Source organism: Vigna unguiculata, chromosome 1 (assembly GCF_004118075.2).
Source record: "Vigna unguiculata cultivar IT97K-499-35 chromosome 1, ASM411807v1, whole genome shotgun sequence".
NCBI lineage: Eukaryota > Viridiplantae > Streptophyta > Magnoliopsida > Fabales > Fabaceae > Vigna > Vigna unguiculata.
Window position 1 is genome coordinate 21,943,872 of NC_040279.1, and position 20,884 is coordinate 21,964,755.

The 20,884-nt window shown below is 32.1% G+C and overlaps 1 protein-coding gene across 1 annotated transcript; it reads right to left on the reverse strand.

The window, feature by feature from the left end:
- Nucleotides 1-1,542: 1,542 nt before the first annotated feature.
- Nucleotides 1,543-20,368, reverse strand: LOC114184971 (nuclear cap-binding protein subunit 1). The gene is made up of 19 exons (XM_028072418.1): nucleotides 20,086-20,368; nucleotides 19,946-20,005; nucleotides 19,273-19,329; nucleotides 18,256-18,327; nucleotides 16,413-16,475; nucleotides 15,359-15,535; nucleotides 14,328-14,459; nucleotides 13,967-14,033; nucleotides 12,015-12,214; nucleotides 9,577-9,647; nucleotides 9,183-9,267; nucleotides 6,749-6,817; nucleotides 6,524-6,642; nucleotides 5,873-6,011; nucleotides 3,236-3,733; nucleotides 2,661-2,960; nucleotides 2,299-2,471; nucleotides 2,080-2,182; nucleotides 1,543-1,953 (listed from the first exon to the last, which is right to left on the reverse strand). The coding sequence occupies exons 1-19, from the start codon at nucleotides 20,167-20,169 to the stop codon at nucleotides 1,843-1,845; spliced, it is 2,580 nt and encodes an 859-aa protein (XP_027928219.1). The 5' UTR covers nucleotides 20,170-20,368; the 3' UTR covers nucleotides 1,543-1,842.
- Nucleotides 20,369-20,884: the final 516 nt, after the last annotated feature.

Below are 20,884 nucleotides of genomic sequence, written 5' to 3' on the forward strand. Positions count from 1 at the left end.
TACAATGATTGATAATGAGTTAGAAAATAAAAAATAATTAGATAAAATATATCGAAATAATATTCTACATGATGAAAATAAACAACAAATAAAAATATAAAAAAATTAACAAATGTGTGTCTTAGAAACAATTTGAGAGACTATTGAAAGAAATCGCACAAAGAAAAAACAAATGTATAATTAAAGGTATGATAAGATGAAAAATACTTTAGAGATCTAAAAAAAATTTTCAAATATCAACATATATACTCAATGGTTGAAAATAACGAAAATTGTTTTAGCGAAACAAAAGAGTTCTTCAAATAAAACAAAAATGAATAATAATAAGTAAATAATATTTTTTTATATTACCTAGTAAATGAAAGATTTATGTTATTAAACACTTAAATTGAGAGTATTAAACATTCTCACGTGAAAGAAAAATATATGATAAATAAAAATATCAAAAAATAATAGAAATATTCAAATATGAGCCATAAATTTTTTTTAATTGACATACATTATTTTAACATAATTACATAAAAGTTATGATAAAATAAAAAATATATTGAAGATGCAAATGAGTTTCATGACAAACCAAATAATTAAAAAAATAAAAAATAGCAAGTATATATATATAGAGAGAGAGAGCGAGAGAGTTACTTAACTAATTGTGAATATTTTAATAATTTAAATCGGGATGAAGATATATTATGGTAGGCATATGTACATTCTAATACACATCCCCATACTTAATTGAAAAAGTTGAAAATTCTCCATACCCAATAAACGTAAAAATTCTCAATCAAAACGAAATTAGGTTCGAGCAATACCATAAAGGCAAATTTATTTGCCTAGTTACATATTCGCTTTATCAACATACACTATTTTCATTATATCAAACCCAATTTATGAACCAGTCAAATAATATATACAATTAATCAAATTACTTTGATAATATCATTGAATAAATAATGTGTGTTCCATGAGTTGATTTCCTTGTCAATAGAACTGTCAGAATGAAATCCCAGTTTACCGAAGTGTACGGGAGGCACAAGTTCAATTGTAAATTAATTATACTTACACTGTCCACAACTATTATATACAAATTCTCTTTTTTACCTTTAAACCACGAAACTGAGTATGATGCCAATTTAAAATTGAGGTCAATTTTACAAAACTTAAAACAGATTATGGGTATCACCAGTGTTAAATTTAAAATAGTTGCTTTAAACATACATCGTAGTTGCTGAGATAGACGTCTTTCTATACATACATAAAGCTATAAATTGCGGCATTGCAAGTTTTATAGGCCTGCATAATTTTATATTATAACATCCATACAACCCATGTTTGTTGCAAGCTGGTTTTACGCTTCAATTTATCTGGCTCAATATTATTAATTTTCTTAAGCACAAAGTGTTTTGAATCTTGTAATTCCTTCCTTTTGGCAAACATCAAGTGTAGTATTTTGAATTTACTTATTCCCCTCTTTAAGCATTTTTTTTTTCATGAGGTTATATAAGATTTTACTTCTCGACCAAGCGAGGCATTTGAAAGCAATAAACGGAATTCAATTTTCATTTTATATCAAGTACAACACAGGTATAGTGCAAACTCAATTTTTTGGGTATTTGAGGTCCAATTAGAAGCTATAATCGAAATCTAATGTACAGCAGCGGAGATCAAGTCCCTGTTAGAATCTAGATGTAGAGACTCATCATACCAACCTTGTCATTTTTAAATTACAATTGCATACAGTTTTAGGCTGTTAGCAGACTATGAAAATGCTTAAATAGCAGACTAAAGAATGGAATTAAGTTATTCTAAATAACATAGCACAGAGGTGAAGTAAGAAATTGATCATGCCTCATGAATTGGTCTTCGAAGACCGGTATAAACAGCTGCCCTAAAAAGATAAGGTGTTTCTTCTGTCAATACCTCTGCATCCAACTTTTCAACATAGGGCCATATCTGCAAGCAACAATTTAAACCAAGTTTTTAGAGCTAAACGAATCTAGAGCAATCGGTGCTAAGTGTTGTTTACAAGGCATGCCCTTAAAAAAGCCAAGATAAATGCAAGCAGGGAATGGAACAAACCTCAGCAGCATACTGCCTAGAAAAAGCCTTCACATAGCCTAAAGTGGTGATACACCACTGCTCCTTTTCACCTACAACACCTTTCTTCTCTCCATTTGACTGACTGTACAAGACATTAAAAAGAAATAATAATAATATGCACATGTGTTGTGTACAAAGCAAGAGAAACATTAACTTCTCTTAATTATTAATCTAGTTCAGAAGGACAGGCACGAGAACCTGTTTTGAGATCTCTGGTTTTCGTCATCTAATTCCATTGATGGTGGCTCTTCAGCGTCCACTGCCATCACATCTACTTGCGCAGACTTCAACTCATGCAGTGTTCTAGTTCCTTCAGGAAGCCGCTCGGTCAACACATTTGAGAAGCTTTTGTACAACAAGATAAATAATGCCTGTATGTGCAAATACCCAACAATACAACGAAAATTTTCTTAGAAACACTATTGGCACATCTATTTTTTTCGAAAAGTTATCTCTGGCTGTAACAGAAAAATGTAACCATTCCCAGACATTGCACACATATGTTTGATACAAAAAACTTTATGCAAACAATTAACTTATACAAATTTTACTTAAATTACCTCATTTTCCTCAATTGCTCGGGCAAGAAGAGCTTCCTTAGATTGTAAAGATTCTGTAAGAGTCACCACGTCCTCCTTTGTCTTTTCAGCATGTGATTTCAATCTATTCAATCTAACAGGGTTGTCACCAAGAACTGGTTCACCATCCACGAGTGTAAGTTTTGACTCTGCAGCATATAGCTCAGCTTTTGCCTCCATGGCAGCTTCTTCGGCTGATGAAATGTTCTTTTTAATAGTTAATATTTCTTTCCGTAGATCAGAAATACGATTATGTGTCTTGCTTACTGCATTTCTAAGAATCTGTTCAAAAGAAATCGGTGAAATTACTATACGAAAGAAAAAAATAATTATCATGATGGTCACCTGAAAATTCAATACATGATACAATTCATAATCCATGACAATCAAACCAAAAACAAAAGGATGCAAATTATGAGCACTTAAATTAAAAATTCAAACGTTGATCACATCAAATACAAACTGAAAGCAAAAGGCAGATGGTTTCCGACCCCTGTAGACCTATAGCTCAGGAGGAAAGAGTTAACAATCTATCCATAAAATCCTCAATTATTTACCTCCCATGGACGATCCGATGTATGAAATTGCTCAATATTTTCTGCTGAGAAGACCCATCTCACAATAGCCAGATTTGAAACGAGTCGATAACCCATCATCCTGTCAATAGCTATTGCTGTCATTTGGGTGTTACTCTTCCAGAAAGAACTCACTTCAGCTATAAGCATGACTTGTCGATCCTCATCTGGACATACTTTCACAAAGACTTGCGCATATCTCTCCAAGACAGTTATCAAATGAGTGAAACTCTTGGATCCAATATTGAGAAGAGTTTGTACAATCACTCTGAGTGTAACTTCTAGACCATTATTTGGAAACACACTTTCATCAATCCAAGAGATTATTTCACGGACAGGTGACTTCCCTTTAACCATGCTGTTGAGCTTTCCAGACAATGCATGCTCATTGCTTTCCTTACCATCTTCTGAACCAAAACTAAAATTTGGCCCGCTTTTTGGAGGAAGCAATTCTTCCAAACGAGGTGCATTTTCAATACTCTACAAAATATCATGAAAATATACATACCATAAAAACATCAATATGTCAACTATATAAAAAAACACCTTTCAATTAATTCTGCTGCTAATAGAAAAGCATCCAATGTAGTCAATATCAAAACTTTAGACAGGATTAGTAGGATGGGAATAAAATATCATAAACCATAGTTTCACAACGTGAACCATAATATCCTACAAAAAATGCAAAATCATACTTACATACTCATGCGTAGAAATAAAAGATAATGAAAATAACCTCTAAATCACATAATAAATTAAGTTACAACTGAATTCTTAAGCATGACATTCAATAAAATGCAGGAGTAATAAATAGCCACAAGACACCTTTTTCACCAAAAAGACGTTGATAAAAAAAAATTTAATGTGTTTTAGTCAATTAAAGTTGTTTGTTTCTTTCAGATAAAATATAAATACAAAGCCAAAAACAGAGATCAGACATTAGGGTAGGGAAACTTGCTGTGAGAGAAGATAAGCTGCTCTCCTCTTCTGCAAGCTCTTTGACCTATCTGCTTCCCCTCAGTTGTAAGCTCCTCGGCCCTAGCAGACCAAAGCATGGGCGTAAGAGAAAAAGGTAGAGAGTACGCAGATATCAACATCTCCGTTAGGTTGTGTTTTGTCTCCGGAAAACTCAGACAAAAAAGGAGTTTTTACTCGGACAAGAAATTCAACATGACACCCACTTCTGATGTCACTCCTTGATGAGTTCGTGATTGTTCAATCTTTTGATGTTGTGAGCTTTGGTTAATTCCAATTCAGAATTGTTGATTTGAAGAATTTAACTCTTCAATTACTTCTGCTTCAGTCTACTTAAGTTTCAATCGGTTAATTGTTCGTTTCACTTCTTGCTGACCTCCTGCATGTTTGTGAATTGGTGCCGTCTAATGCGGTTTGGTCAATTCTGGTTCAAATTTGTTGTTGGTGAAGAAATTAATCAGCGACCTTGTTCGAATTCCAATTCAAGTTACTTACATCTGTTAGTTCAAGTTGAATTTGATGAATTAATTCAAATCTGGCTCACACCTCTTTACTCTCACAAACTGTTTCTCGCTGGTGAATTTTTACTTGTGTTTGTTTCTCTCAGTTCAATTGTGTTCAAATCTATAATTTGGGCTTCTTTCTAGTTGTTGATCAAGACATTGGATCTGTTCAGATTGCTAGCTTGTTAAGGTTTACTCAGGTGTGTTTTCACTATGAGCTTCTAACCTTAGCTTTGCATTTTTTTTTCAAGATTTCTCACTGCTAAAATCATGACTTCTACTTTTGCTACATTGGTTTTCCAACTTCAATTGCTAAGAAACTGGATAATACAATTTATCTTCACTAGAGACAGTATGTTGAACCCATAAATTCACACAAATTGCAATGTTCCGTGGTAAATTTAGTTATTCCTTCTCGATTTCTTACTGAACAAGATAGAACACTAGACATTGTTAATCCTGAATATGAAGCTAGGAAGGTTCAAGATCAGATGCTACTGGTTTGGCTTAAATGTACACTCTCGAAGTCTGTTCTTTCTCATGTGCTTGGTGCCAGTCATTTCTATGAAGTTTGGGACAAAATTCATGAGTACTTCGTACTTCAAACCAAGTCTCGAGCAAGGCAATTGTGCATTGCAACGTGTGTTGTTAGACTGGAATCTAAATCTATGGAAGAGTATCTTCTTAAAATTAAAAGCTATGTTTCTTTCATTGTATATTTTTTCTCTGTACAGCTGTTAGTTTATAACAGCTTCTTAGACATATATGTCTATAAATACCTCTTGTACATAACAATCAATGTGTGGAAACAGTAAATAAAAATATTCTCTTATTCAATTTTCACTATCTTTTCTCTGTTCAAATTCTCTAAGAAGATTCCGCAACAATTCCCCTGACATATGATCCTGGAGTGAGTTACCTCATAAAGAAAGGGGAAAATAAAAAATCATTCTATTTAACAAAGCATCCATTCCTCTACATAACAAAAACAGATAAACAAAAATATCTAATCCATTTATGATTTCCCTATATATCCATAACCATGAAAAGATCATGAGTGGCAATGCAGTCTAATTGTCTCATTATAGGGCAATTTTCAACAAAAGTAAAATTTACTGTGGTTCTAGCTTTGATAAATTACCTGCTTAACTTTGTCCCAGTATGACAAGCGAACTTCCCTCTCCAAAACTTCTTGGACAAAGACACGTTGTGGAGCCCACTTTGGGAGGTCTAGGACATAAGCCCACTCTTCCCATGGCCAGATGAACTGGAAGTTTGATCTGCATAATATAGACCATCAACCAAATTGAATATGAAAATACTTGCTACACAACTTAGGCCAAAAATGTAAATTCCGCATGTAAAAGAACATGTAAAATATTCCATTTTATTCTTATTCAGTAAAATAGGAGTTGTCCTATATAAATTAATAACTTAAAAAGCGTAGAATAACATCCATTTAATCATTTATAAGTTGGGAAATATAAAGTTTGCTTCAAAGTGTTAAGAAATGTGACCCAAAAACAACAGTTTCACTTCAATGATTTTCTCACCATTGAATATAACCACAGTACAGAAATTTAGTGTCACATTCATGAATAATATATCTTTGAGCTTTAGTGTCTAGAGGCCACACAAGGTTACGCATGGTTTTTTATTTTTCTCCAAACAAAGTGAAATAAATGAAAAAAAGGTAAAGTAGGGCAGGACAAGAAAGCAAGCAGCACAAGCACAGTACAAATAGTCACAAGTAATGCATGTCAAAAAGCAATTACTAAAATTGTGAACATACAAATGGTGTGAGAACCAAAGGATTAGACGTGTTCGACATTCCATATCCAAATCAGCTATCCTCTCAAAGAGAGTACGAACTGCTCCAGCAACAACAGCTGGAAAAGCTCCAGGAAGAGCCTATCGGTCACATGATTACAAAAGCATTAAACATGAGCTTAAATTTCAAATCTGTATAAAAGTGTATTGAAACAACAATAATTTCCCAATGACAGAAACACGGTACCTTGCAAAGGTCAATAATTACAAGTGTGTAATATACTGGTCTGAAAGGTGGTTGAGGTAGCATCAGCAGCTGCAACAGAAATAGACATCACATTACACAAATCAGCCAATATTCTTAGTCATAAGAAGTCACTAATTAAAAGTACAGATTGACAAATGTCAGTAACATCAAATTAGAAAATTTTAAATATTTCAGTGCATTTAATTGAGGTACAGTGAAAAAGAATAAGACAATTTCATTAAAGTAAACACTTGCAAATAAAAATAGAAGGTGAAGTCACTCTACCTTTTTCCAGTTCTTAAAAATCCCTTTTTCCAGCTCTTAAAAATCCCTAGTTGCTATCCAATTGCTTGAAATTTACAACATTCAAAACCGTTGATTTTAAATCAATGGTTATCAATACTTCACTTTGTAGAATGTTAGATTTAATATATGACAAAAAAGCCTACATAAATGATAAATTTGTCACTGTTTGAGATTGAAGATGCAAGCAATCTTGATTGAGTTGACCTGATGCTTCCGACCACTTGGATTTGATGATGGATGTGTTGAAAAGTTGATCTTATAGTTAATTTTGTTATATAATTTTTTTCTTTCTTTGAGTTGTATTGTTCTTGAATGGGGTCATCAAGAAGATTTTATAGTTATAGGGTTTCATAAGAGGTTGTAAGATATCTTGTACGGCTCAAGATCTTTTTTTATAAAACTCATGTTAGACATCATTATGTTCCTTGACATCTCAGATATACTAATACCTCAAGATACATCTATCATTCGTCATCACATAAAAATATTATTAAAAATTTTAAAAAGAATAAACAAAACTCATGGGGAGACCAAACCAAAACCCGTGAACGAAATACAAGCCAGCTATAAAGCCATCACAACTATCTCTATACATAGGAAACATAAACCTATTATGATAAAAGTCCAAGATCTTGTGTAGGGCTCAAGATCTCATGTTGTGTTGCATTTCTTGTTTTTCCCATAGTGTATATGTTAAAAGCTTGAAATTAGCTGATTGACTTAGTCGAAGTGATTAAACAACTAGAAGTAACTCTTGTGAGGATGAACAAATATAATTCTTGGTGTCCTCTTTCCCATATATCTCAACTCAAATCTGAATTAAATCCATATTGTATGTTTTGAAATATTAAAGAACATTGAAAATAACATTTCTTGCAGCTGAAACTAGTTTTCTTTAAAGTATCCATTATTCAAAGTTAAACGTGGATCCATTTTGCAAAGAAGTTTTGAATTTGAAACTCAGCCTATTTTTCTAGCAGTAATATCATTTGAGCATCGCGGCCGAGAGATGCACCGCCGCGAGCTCTACCGGCTTCTCCTTGCGGTTGGGAAGGATTGCATCGCGAGAATCACCACTCCTACACGAGCTGCAATTTACAATTGCGATCTACTACAATCTGTGAAGATCACGAGTTTTACGATTTTCACTACCATGCTCTACAACACTATCTAGAACTGATAAACACTTAGCACCAAACAATAAATTTAAGGAATATCTCTAAAAATTGTCCTTTTCATCTTACTACTAAATCAACCACCATGACAACTAACCAGATGATCCACTCATTTGAAAGGTATTCACACCTCAATAGAATGATTTGGAAACTTCAACCTCATCTCCCAGCACCTGAAAGTGCAAAAGCACATTGCTATACGTTCTTTTAACAAGATTTTCTTTTGGCACCAAATCACCTTATTGAAATTTGTACTGGACTAGATTTTGAGAATCTCTCCTCAATTGGAACATACAACATTCACAGGCTCAATATGACATCAAATGTTAAGAGAAAAGATTCTTTTTTTTTCCCACATCACTGAATTTGATTAACATTCAATCGATAATAGAAGTTACTTAACATGTCAGTGGAAAATAATACTGTTCTTCAGCTTTGTCAGAATAGGCTTTATTAAAAAGTTGTACCTATATATAGCTAGGGTCCTAGAGGTGCCTTTACTTGTTTTCTATCATTATATCAACAGTTTCTGTTAGTGTACAGTTAATTATTGGTAGTGTGCATCTAATACTTAGGGTTACTATGCTGTGGTCAATGGTCAACTATAGTCAATAGTTGACCATATTGTACAGCTGTATTCTATGCCTTGTAGTGTGCATCTATAGTCATAAATGTACAGAACTTTGAAAGTTAAGTGAAGTTCAATAAAATCAGTTTCATGAATTATGTTTCTACTCTTTCTCTCTCTGTCTCTTACGAAGATTAACAGTTTCTGTATAAATATTTGAACCTGAGAGAGACTTGAACAAGCTTTATAAAATATATTCTATTTATTCTTCTCAAGTGGCATCTAGAAACATCTTGCTCAGGTCACAATAATACTAATTGCTTAAGCTTTATACTATATTATTCAAGAAGAGGTAAGAGATATATTGCAATTTCACATGTAATACCTGAGAGAATATTGTCTCGGCCATGAGGTACTCATATCTGAAGGAAACTGGCAAACCAACCATGAAAGATGCACACTCCTTTCGACTAGCTTTGCAATAAACCAGAAATGATAATAGTTATATTCACATCAACACGTTTTTATAGGATAAAGCGATAAGGCGGAGACGAAATATATAGGACTACTAGGAAATTTTAAACACAATAAACTCATTTCCATCGATAATACAGAAAAGATCTTAGAAACAGTGACACTCAATACAACAAAAAAGGTTAAATTAATAACAAAAATGGCAAGTCATAATGTGTTCTAGTACATCTTTTTGGTATTCAAACTCCATCACAGGTTTATTACTACACTTTTAGTATTAGAGAAAACGAATGGTGTATACAAACCAGCCATTGAAGAAAAGAAGCACATCAAGGAGATACTCTTCCATAACAAATCTGTCTATAGGTTGTATATCCTGCATCCAAAAGATTTTTTCACTGAACCCACAAATATGATTGGCAAGTATTAAATTGAAATTACTGAACCAAAAACTAGAGCTATAACACACGAAAACGAACATCCTAACATGCTACAAAAGAAGACCATCAGGCAGAAAGCACTTTGATCCTCAAAAACAAAACCATTTTGAAAGCTAATAAGAAGAGATTCAATTTAAGAGAAGATTTATTAAAGAGAAATACAGAAGCACTAGCCAACAAGATATTGTCCAAGAAAACCCAACATACAGGAAAAAAAACACATTTTTTGGCTGTTCAACCATGAAATCACCATCTTCTACAAAAGGACATTAGCAAATCTTAGTCACCAAATAACAAAACCAACCACTTCATTCAAACTAACAATTCAAAAGTGGTAGAATAATTTGCAATGAATGTATGAAAGACTTCCCTCCGTTCAAAATATAAAGACAGATCATTAAAAATATGTCTGACTAAGGATTTTAATGGTTTTACAAATGCGGTTGTACCATAGATGCTGACAGAAGGAAGAACATTAGAAACATTGTTTGGAGAATATGCTGTTAAAACTATTAATAAAACTATATGATTAATAAAACTATTGTTTGGTGAATATGATTAATAATTATTACCTTAAAACTATTATAAAACTATAGCTTAAATGAGAAATACCAATGCATAGAAACACTTGAATTTAGAGGACTGCCACAAACTTATTGAGCAAGCCTCAACTGATGTGTGTGCAGGAAAAGACGAGTACAAGTACAATACTGGGAAAAGGCTACTGCCTATGACTCTTAACACTTAAGCCAGATGAATCAAATTGGCAATTGTATAAAAGTTGTACATTAAATAATAAACAATTATTTAATAGAAATATAAATAAGGTTTTATAAGAATTCCCTATTATTGACAGCCACAACAGTTTTTAAAACCATCCCCGAAGATTCTTCTTGAAGGTACTTGTAGCTTTTAAGCAAAACTGTCAAAACATTTCGCAGAGAAGAATGGTATACACTTATGTGACATCAGTGTTATTGATATCAGAGACCCAAAAATCCATTATAAAGCTATAATGGAAACTATATCGAATTATGACAGAAGCATTGCGGACTAAAGAAATACAAGATATGCATATAGACAATATAAGAAAGAATAGTGAGCAGCAAGCAATGGAGAGCGACAGTGAGCAGTGAGGTAAGTGCAAGCAGCAATAGGACTGAACAAGAACAAAGAAAGACGTGGGTAGTGTGAGAATATTAGGTTAAATTATAAGATTTTTGTTAGGCCCAATTTAAAAAAATAAAGTATCATTTGGACTTTTAACCCAAGAGAAAACACATGTGCCCTGCAACTACAATTTCATCCTTGTGCCGCTACCTCTACAAATGGTGTTTTCTTCTCCTGCGCTGCACCTGCGCCGTTCTTTTTCGGTATGTAAACCCAAGTACGACAAGAATATTCATCAATGAGTGTGACAAATAACACCCAAAGGATGAAACTTGACTTGGACCCCAAATATCAGAATGAATTATAGAGAAGACAGGAGCAGCCAGAAATCAGAATGAGACAATTTTGTGAAAGAATTTGATACAGATGACTTAATTAAGATTAAAAAATAGATTAAAACAGAGAAAATATATAATGAGAGGGCTTTAAGGACCCCTCTCACTTTCTTCTATCTATAATGAAAAACGGATATGGATACATAAAAGACTAAGAGACTCACTAGACACCTAGCTGCAGAACTAGGTACGGCTGTAGGATGTTTCCAACACACTACACCCTATACTTAGGGTTAATGATAATACATAGATGTAATTATTATAACAAGATGAATAGTGGATACACCGAGAAGACATAAATCTGATAATCAGACTGCGACGACATCTAGATAGAAATGGCATACATTTGTGATATAATCCTCTTGTTTTTCTGTTAGCACATCTGAGGAACATATATACATATAAAGTATCACACATAAGGATGGGCCCAAGTTCAAACACATAAGAAATAACTTGACTACTTAAAATGTGATACTTCATCAGGGATTTTAAGTATTAAAAGCTGAGAAATATTCTAAAGGAAAAAGGAAAATTGAGTAGTTTTACTCATTTCCTCATGAATTTCAAAAGTTTTGTGGACAGTGGAATGATGCAGACATTTGAATGTCTGCAATTAATACATTAGTTAGTGAGAAAACTGTCAAATCAAAATTCATTTTTGAAAATAAAGGCCTAAATTAATAAAGCACGGAGCTGGATATAAATAAATGTAATTCAATTTAAAGGGTAAAAATACCAAAAAGAAGTTTCCATAAAGTAGATTAAAAGAAAGGAAATCAATGCAGAGACGCAAATCACCTCATGTTTGCTGGGAGGAAATATGTTTAACCGGTGTATCCTTTGAGGATATTTTAATTCTGCTTCATGCTTCTGTTTACCAGTAGACACGCCAGAAGGAACTGAAGGTGGTTTTGGTAGGCTGGGGCAGCTTATTGGCCCAAATTCATGAGACTTCCCAGCAACCAGCTGAGCTTCAAATGAAAGATGAGGTCTTGGAACTACAGGTTGAAACCAAATATAATCAAAAAGGGAATAATACACAATAAATTAAATAAAAGTAAACATATTGATGTTAATGACAAATAATAGAACAATAAGAAATGAAAAAGATAAATCAAATGAATTAACTATTCATTAAAAGATTTGAAAACACAACATAAGCTTCTATATAGTTAATGTTCATGAAGAATACGTATGCTTGAAAGTAATTCAATAGGGCGATAACTAAAAGTACTAAAACAGAAATAAAGTCCCAGTAAAATATTGAGTACAACAAGCACCGTTTTGCAATCTACTTTTGCTTGGCACATAAAATGCATGTCTATGTAAGCAAGATGATCTTTCATTATGTTTGTTTTGAGCCACTAATCCCACACTCCAAGTGTTATAAAACACATTAAATAACAAATCAAATCCTTTTACATAAGAAATGTTAGAGCATTGATATTTGAATCTATTGGAGATCTCACATCGACTAGAGATAAGACAAATTTATAATATATAAGTGGGTGCAAACCTCACCTTACAAGTCGGTTTTGTAAAGTTGAGTTAAACTTAAAGACCACTTCTTAACATGGTACCAGAACCATGAGTTTCAACATATTCTAGCAAGATTTGTTGTTATTCTCTCTCAACCAAAAGGTATTATATGTTTGCTAAAGTCACATTCTTTTACAACACACCTTTTTTTCTGTCCTCCATGGAACCTTGTTCATTTATTCATCAGGTCCTTCCTCTACCAACTTGTGATCCATTTTGATTGTTCCTACTTCTCAAACTCAAACTCAAAGCAACTCCTCCACCAAATTCCCAACCTTGGATCCTTCATTCATCCTCTTCGCTTTCTCTTGACTCTAATCATGCTTGGCTTATTGCTCTTCAAGGTATTCGATGTAGCTAAGGGATACACTTAGGTTATGGTCTTGACTACTTTGATACTTTTTTCTCCTGTGGCTAAGATCAATATTGTTCGTCTTTTCCTTGCTACGTCTACTATTCGCTAATGGCATATTCACCACCTGGACATTAAAAAGACCTTTCTTCATGGTGATCTGGAGGAGGAGATTTACATGGAGCAACCTCATGGGTTTGTCGCTCAAGGAGAGTCTGAGTTGATTTGTAAATTACATTGTTCACTCTATGGCTTGAAGCAATCATCACAAGCTTGGTTCAGTAAATTTAGTCATGTGCAAATTTTTGGATTGAAAAGAAGTGAGGCATATCATTTAGTGTGTTATTGCTATACTTCTCCTAACAAGTGTGTTTAACTTATGGTTTACGTTGATGATATGTTATTACAGAAAAATGATTTTACTTGAATTGCCCAATTAAAGAAGCATTTATTCAACCACTTTCAAACCAAAAATCGGGATCATCTAAATTCCTAGTTTTTAGGTGGAATTTTAAATACTATAGATTTTAAGAAATCAAAATACTCCAACAACTTTTGAATTTTTTTTTTAAATTATCTACCTAAACATATTTTGTAATTAAGCATTTTAAATACTTTATAAAAATAAATTACCCTCTAAAAAATTCCTTTCCAAACACAAGATTAAGTCTTACTTTAAGACATTATTTGTAAACTTAACATTAATAGGTAGAGAAATAACCACAAAACAAGTAATGTTAACACAAAATCCCCTAAAATTACAGAAAGAAAAGGGGGTGAACAATAGTGTAAAGGATTTCAATTTTTGAGAGAAAGATATAGTAGTATAAACCATTCCACGCAGAGAAGAGAATATTACCACTTTCAACTTTCCATCCATTCAGTGATAAAACCTGTATCCTATCCCATAAATCTTCTAAGAAATCCTGCAAAGTGAAAATGAAATGTTACAAATATAATCACTTCCAAACACCCTCTAAACAAGTATTGAAAGGGAGTAGAAATAGAGAAACATAGCAAGATAAAAAATCTTTAACTTACAAGAAAAACGTTTTAAGTTGCCAATACATTGCATCTATTACCACTAACTCACAAGTGACATGTCTCAGATTATAAGTTTATAACCATAGGCAATTATATAATAGTACGGTAAAATCCTAAAGCACATTTCATCCTTCATCAAATGCTCCACAATAAGTATTAGCCAAAAAGGAGCTAACCTTGTCATTAAGACCTTCCCCATTTTCATCATCATTCTCAAAAAAGGATAAGCCAGTATCAGTTGTATGCTTTCTGATGCTCAAGTAAGATTCTACAGCAACCATCACTCTATCAATATCTTCAGGAACTTGCTGTTAGCAGACATGACATGCAGTTAAATAGAAAAGAATTCAAAGAAATCCATATTTGTAGAAAGAGAATGAATTCTGCATTTAATGTATGAGCCCGTACATCAGGGGTTGGTTCCTATTTAAGGTACAATGGAAATACATAAAAAAAAAAGGAAATTATAATAAATGAAGATGCTAATCAGCATACAAATACTTTCCTAAAATCAAACATAAGTAAAAAGCCCCTTTCCAATCATTCCCTTTTTAATTGAGATTCTATGGGGGGAAAAACATTTTCAAAAGCGTAACCTTAACATACATATATTTTACCAAAAAAGGAAGTACCAACCAAAAACGGACAGCATAGCAGTTGTATCATTGTCTTCAATGTTTATTACTTCCCAACATAATGAAAGTTCATGATATGCGCATTAAATTCTTTACTCATTGTTGCCATAATATGAGCAGCGGCACCCAACTTAACTGCTATTTCACTATTTACCTACCAACTGATACCTACCCACAAATGGAAGAGATACAGTGACTCTCTCTGATCACAGAAACATCTATATTTAAACAAATAACTCCAACAGAAGAATGGATAAATAACTGAAATTAGTCTTTATTTAGATATGAAAAATCAAAAATACAACTGTTCTTGAATAAACAATTAAAGAGTTTACTTTGCAATAGCATCTTACTTTAAGAAATTAAATATAAAAAATAAGTGATATATCAAAGAAAGATGAAAATAAGTTAATATAAAAGAATTAAAAAATAATTGATACATTTAATAATCAGATAGAGAAACGATTGGAATACAAGCAAAGGAACATTCTAAATTACAAGAGCTAACGTAGACTGCTTAAATAAAGTTGAAAAATTAACCAAACTTGTAATTGAAAGCATCAAATAATTACCTCAGTAAGTTCTGCTCCGCCCCATGGGAGGCATGACAAAATGCAAGTTATGTAAAAGTCTGCACAAGGCTGCCATAAGGGATTGCCTTTTTCCTCATCTACTGTTGTGGCAGCTGATGATAAAAATGTTTCAAAGACAGCCACCAAGGAGCTGGGTTGAAGAACCTTACTGCACATCTAAAGGATTTACAAGAAAGCAACATGCAAAAAAAAATCCATTCAGTTACATAAATACTTCGCATGAAAAACAACATGAAGAGAAAGATAAAACGTAATCAAATTTAGAACTCAAAAGGGTAGGAATATATAAATAAGTGTGTTTGCATTAGCTAAGCGGAAAAACTTTATTTGAATAATCAATTATATCTTTATAAGCAACTATTTGAAATAAGTTTTATTTACAAGAAAATATATTCTATTTGGATTGTGCAAAGCATTTTCTTTTTTAAAGTTAAATTAAAAAAAAAGTATGAAGTTAATGTAGTAATTTGCTCTGCATTGAAAATAGTTAATTATCGAAAATAAGTCAACTTTCCATCATAAACTCCAAACTGATAATGTGTTTCCTTTTCAATAGAAGTAACCCAACCTTATAAACTGATTTTCACCAATAATAGTTTAATACAAAAGAGCAGAAAGGTTTCTAATCAGCTTTTTTTATGGAAACAATCTTCTTTTACATACAGTCAGTAAGAAACATGCTCTATAAGTTGTACATGTAAAATACAGTCGGGAACAGGATCCTAATTAGCTTCTTTTATGGAAACATCATTTTAAAAATTACAATTTGTAAGAAGCATGCCCTATAAGCTGTACATGTAAAAAAGACTAAATGACAGAAAAAAACATTACAAGCTAACTGTACAATATTTTAGACAAAAAAAAAAAGGCATACTCAAACACAAAGTACTCATAAATGTAGAATAAACCAATGGAGAAAACTTAAAGGATTTCTTATCTACCTCAATTCCAATAATAACAATATTTCAGTCTAAAAGTTGAATGTCAATAATGCTACACAATTTTTGAGCATAAAAACAGTGCCAATACATACCATAACAGTCAAAAGCCGCATTAGAACACGAACCCCATTGCAGTTTCCAGTATCCAAGGCATCCTAAATCAAAAATATAAAAAATGAGAAATGCACAAAAGCAAAATTACAGGGAATAAATTAAAGGGAGTCAGCACAAGCACTAAAAGATCAAATTAATAAGTTCTTAGATTCAAAAAACTGCAGCAGATTAGAGAAGTATATAATGGTGTTATTTTGGGTGAACAAAACAAATTGAAAATGAATGTGTACTAAAAAACCATTAGTAAGAACCATACCTTGCATTAAATCAAACAAACCTTACCCAATAAAAATAATTTTTAATTTTTTTCCTTTATAAAAATTAATCAGAACAATGTTTCACCAACAATCTAATATTTCAATCTGGTTTAAATGATCACATCAGACAGAAAATGGCCACGCATTCATCCCACTACAGTAAAGGTTAAACCGATGGTTTCTCATGTTATGTCCACACATTAAAGAACCGATGGCAGGTGGTCCAGAAGCCAAAGCCAGATGAAAAACACATTAAAGAAAAACAAAACTCAAGAAAAAAAATATCTAAATATTATTTAATCAACACATCTATAGAAAAAAGATAGAAAATTTTAATAATCGACACCAACAAATATAAACAAACTAGTATTTTCAACCAAAAAATTAACTCCTTTTTTAATTATTCTTTTTCCAGTTCAATCCTCATATTTGTACTTTTTTTATTATCAGTAAGTAGTCGCAGTAATAGATTTGGGATAAGATCTGACTTACATTGGCCAATTGCCTCATATCAAAGGGGAAAAAAAAAGGCTAAAGTTATCTTTTAGATGAATATTTCTTATATTACTCTCTCATTCTCTAACTCCGTTAAGTGAAAATAAAAAAATGTGGAAGGATTTCAGTGAAACTAACGAAGCACATTTTGTTCAATATTTGGGCAATGTTTTAAAGCTTGGACCGGTCAATGTACTTGGTAACTAGTGGATTAGTAGCATAAGAATTCATGATTCAATTGTGACTTGGTCTACTTGACCTTTACCGTAGCACAACTGGTGTACCTTATAACAACAACCCCATCAACAATTATTCCACTAGGAATTGAAGACTTGGTATATCTGGTCTCCACCATGTGACATTTGATGTAACTGTCAACAATATCTTCTTCAACAATTGTCTCGTTGGAAATTGAACTTGTGACCTTGGTCTAATACCAATAACCTTTTTTTCTCACTAACATTCCAATATTTTGAACCTCAATATCAAACTATTTTGATAGTCTTTCTGGAGGGATTAAACTATTTTATACCAAACATGGCCAAAGTATACATTCCAAAAATCACAAGCTCATTGGTTAAGAACAAGGCCATCCATTCCTAAACCTAGATAATTCTATAGAAAGAAGCATTAAACTTTCCATGTCATTCCAAAATGGAAAGCTTTGACAATGTAAGATTGAATGGATACAATGATGCTTCCATATGAAATAATAGTTTGGCTTTTTTTTCTAATCAAGCATCCACATACATGAAACTCAATTTGAATTTCTATAGTAAAAAGTTCCTAGTATCAGATCCAAGTACCTCATAATTATATATAGCAAGCAGTCAACAATGCTGTGAAAACTAATTACATAAAATTTCACATTCTAATTTACACCACTAGATTTTACAATTCCTAATCAATACTCAATTAATTATAGACAGCTTAGTCAAATGGAAATAGTACTAATAATACCCTTAACTGAACATTCAGCTAATTAACTAATGCTAATTAAAGGAATAAAGACAATGAAAATACAGCACCCATAAACCAACCTAGAAGATTCAGTGGTTTAATTGCTTACCTGAAACATGGTTTTAGTTTTCTCCACTAGTTGCTTTCCAAAGTCCTCATTTTCCAAGTTAATCAAGCCAATCTGCAATGAAATCATTCAAAGAGAAACAGGATGCTCAGAAACTTCAAATGGAACTACACAAGCAGGACAAACTTCACAATACATAAAAGAGTCGTAATTAGCAACACAACTACAGTATAGTGATACACATAGTTCACAGTCAATATAAAATACAGCAAATAAATTAATAACAGAAAGCAGAGGTGTTAGACTGGGTTAATTACAATGCTTCTTTTATTATTTAAGTATCTAGTTTATAAGCTTTCACCCAAATTTTGCTGGTTACATACATTTCATTCTTGAAATGCACATCAAGTAGAAATCTTCTACGAACATTATTGTCATCACGATGTTAAAAACATAATATTGACCACTAAAAAACACTGTTTTCCAAATTTAACAAAATGTTAATTCCAGAGCCAAAAATTGTCTGTCAATATACTTGATTGAAAGGACCTTTAAAATACACAAAACTAACTAGTAATAAACACAAGCTAACTAAGTTTATAAAGCTTGCAGTCATAAATATTATAATACACAGGGGAAAAAAGGAGTGAAAATTAAGAATGTTAAGTCTTTTTATAAAAAGGAAACACAAGAAAATATTTTGAAAATTAAAGATCAGATACATTATCACGTCACGACTAATAACTAGAAGTTCTGTGCAAATAGGTCATAATATTAGTAGAACTTCCAGTTTCACAACCACAACAATAATAAATTAAGTCCACCAAAATCCCAGTATTGATATCATTAACGTTCACTAAATAAAGCTACCTTAAAAAAATGGAACACACATACACACTCCCAAAAGTAACAATAATAGCAATAATAATGCTAATGAGAAGAAGAACACTTTATATATACATGGCATTCGTGCATACACATCCACAGTAAGATATTGAAACATGCAGGGAATAAAATAACAGAGGTCATTACAGTTCAAGAGAGAAAAGAAATCTCTACCAGGGTTCCATACAGAGGAATCTTGTGAGGCAAATGCTCAGCACACGTCAGAAGGAACTGCACAAACAAATCCAATAAAGTAAATGTGTTGTGATATCATGCAAGGCAGTGACACATTACGGTACACAAAAAGACAACATGTACAAATTCTAAACACCACACAAAATCATACATGCTAGAATATTGAAATAAGACTGCAACATAAAAAGTATAACATTTGAAGACATGTAAAGAAAATGCGATGAAGCAACTAACAGGTCCAGATAACACATTTTTAATATAATTACAAGGTTATAGATTACAATCAACTTTAAATGTTTCAGATTTCTAAAGCACATTGCGATCTTTTCTGAAGAAAACCACTGGCAAGCAACAAGCAAAAAAGGTCAAAATAAAGTATAACTAGCATTAAAATAATCAATATCCACATCCTACTCAAACATGTGTTTTCCACATTGAATGTCCTACAATTAAAACGAAAATTGATTCACAACTGCTTGGTACAACATACACATAGCATATTACGAATTAGTTCACTATCGTAGCTACAAGTACAAGCCTCAAAACTCCCGAGAAGCGAATCGAAAACATTTCAAATATTCAACCGATAAAACAAATTAACCTAACTATCCAAAAGAGGACCAAAATGCGAAGGATAAAAATCAGAGTCTACCTCCAAAACATCGGTTTGGGAGTGGTCAAGTTCGCGACGAAGGGCGCCAAAGCACGTATCCTGAGAAATCAAAAGCAAAAAGAGATATTAGACATTAACGAGTTTCGCGGCGAAGAGCAAAACGAAGAAGAGAAAACTACAATGTGATCTTTATGGTCAGAAGAGACTCCGTATTCGGGACTCTTGTCACCGATTCGTAGAAGAAGGTTTTTCCAACTGCTCATTGTTTGCCACACTACTACCGCACGGAAGAGTGAGAAGCCAACAGAGGAACTAAAAGGAAGGGGCGTTGGGTTTTTATGAGGGTTTTGGGTCTGAGCCCTGCAGTGTGGTGCACAAACAAGAACTTCAACTTTCAACCCTAACGGTGTTACTCGCTGGCCTCGAAGTAGGAAGGGAATACACTTCTTATTTGTCAGACTGACTTAAAACAATGTGACTAATCACTTTTGAGTCCACTTCTGATTAACATTTATCGGGGAATATGTTTTTATTTTTTTTATTTATAATCTATAAAAATATATGAAAAAAAAATTATATATACTTTTTAAAATATCAATTTTATTCTTTAAAATATAATTATATTAAATTTATGAAAATTAATTATTATTTTTATAAATATTTTGTAAAATTATTTATTTTCTGATTTTTTTATATATTTCACTTTATTTTATATATTAATTTAATAACATTATAATATCATCACCTACTAATATAATATTATATATATTTAAAAAATACATACACATATATCTATGTTTATGCTAATAATATATATAAAGATATATTTTGTGTCCACATTTTATTATTCTAATTTTATTTTTAATTATTTTAAAAATTAAATATTTTATAAATGATTTATTTTTAGTTATTATTCTAAAAACTTCCTTTATCTTAAATCATTATTTTTTTAAAAAAATTACATATTTTATTTTTCTA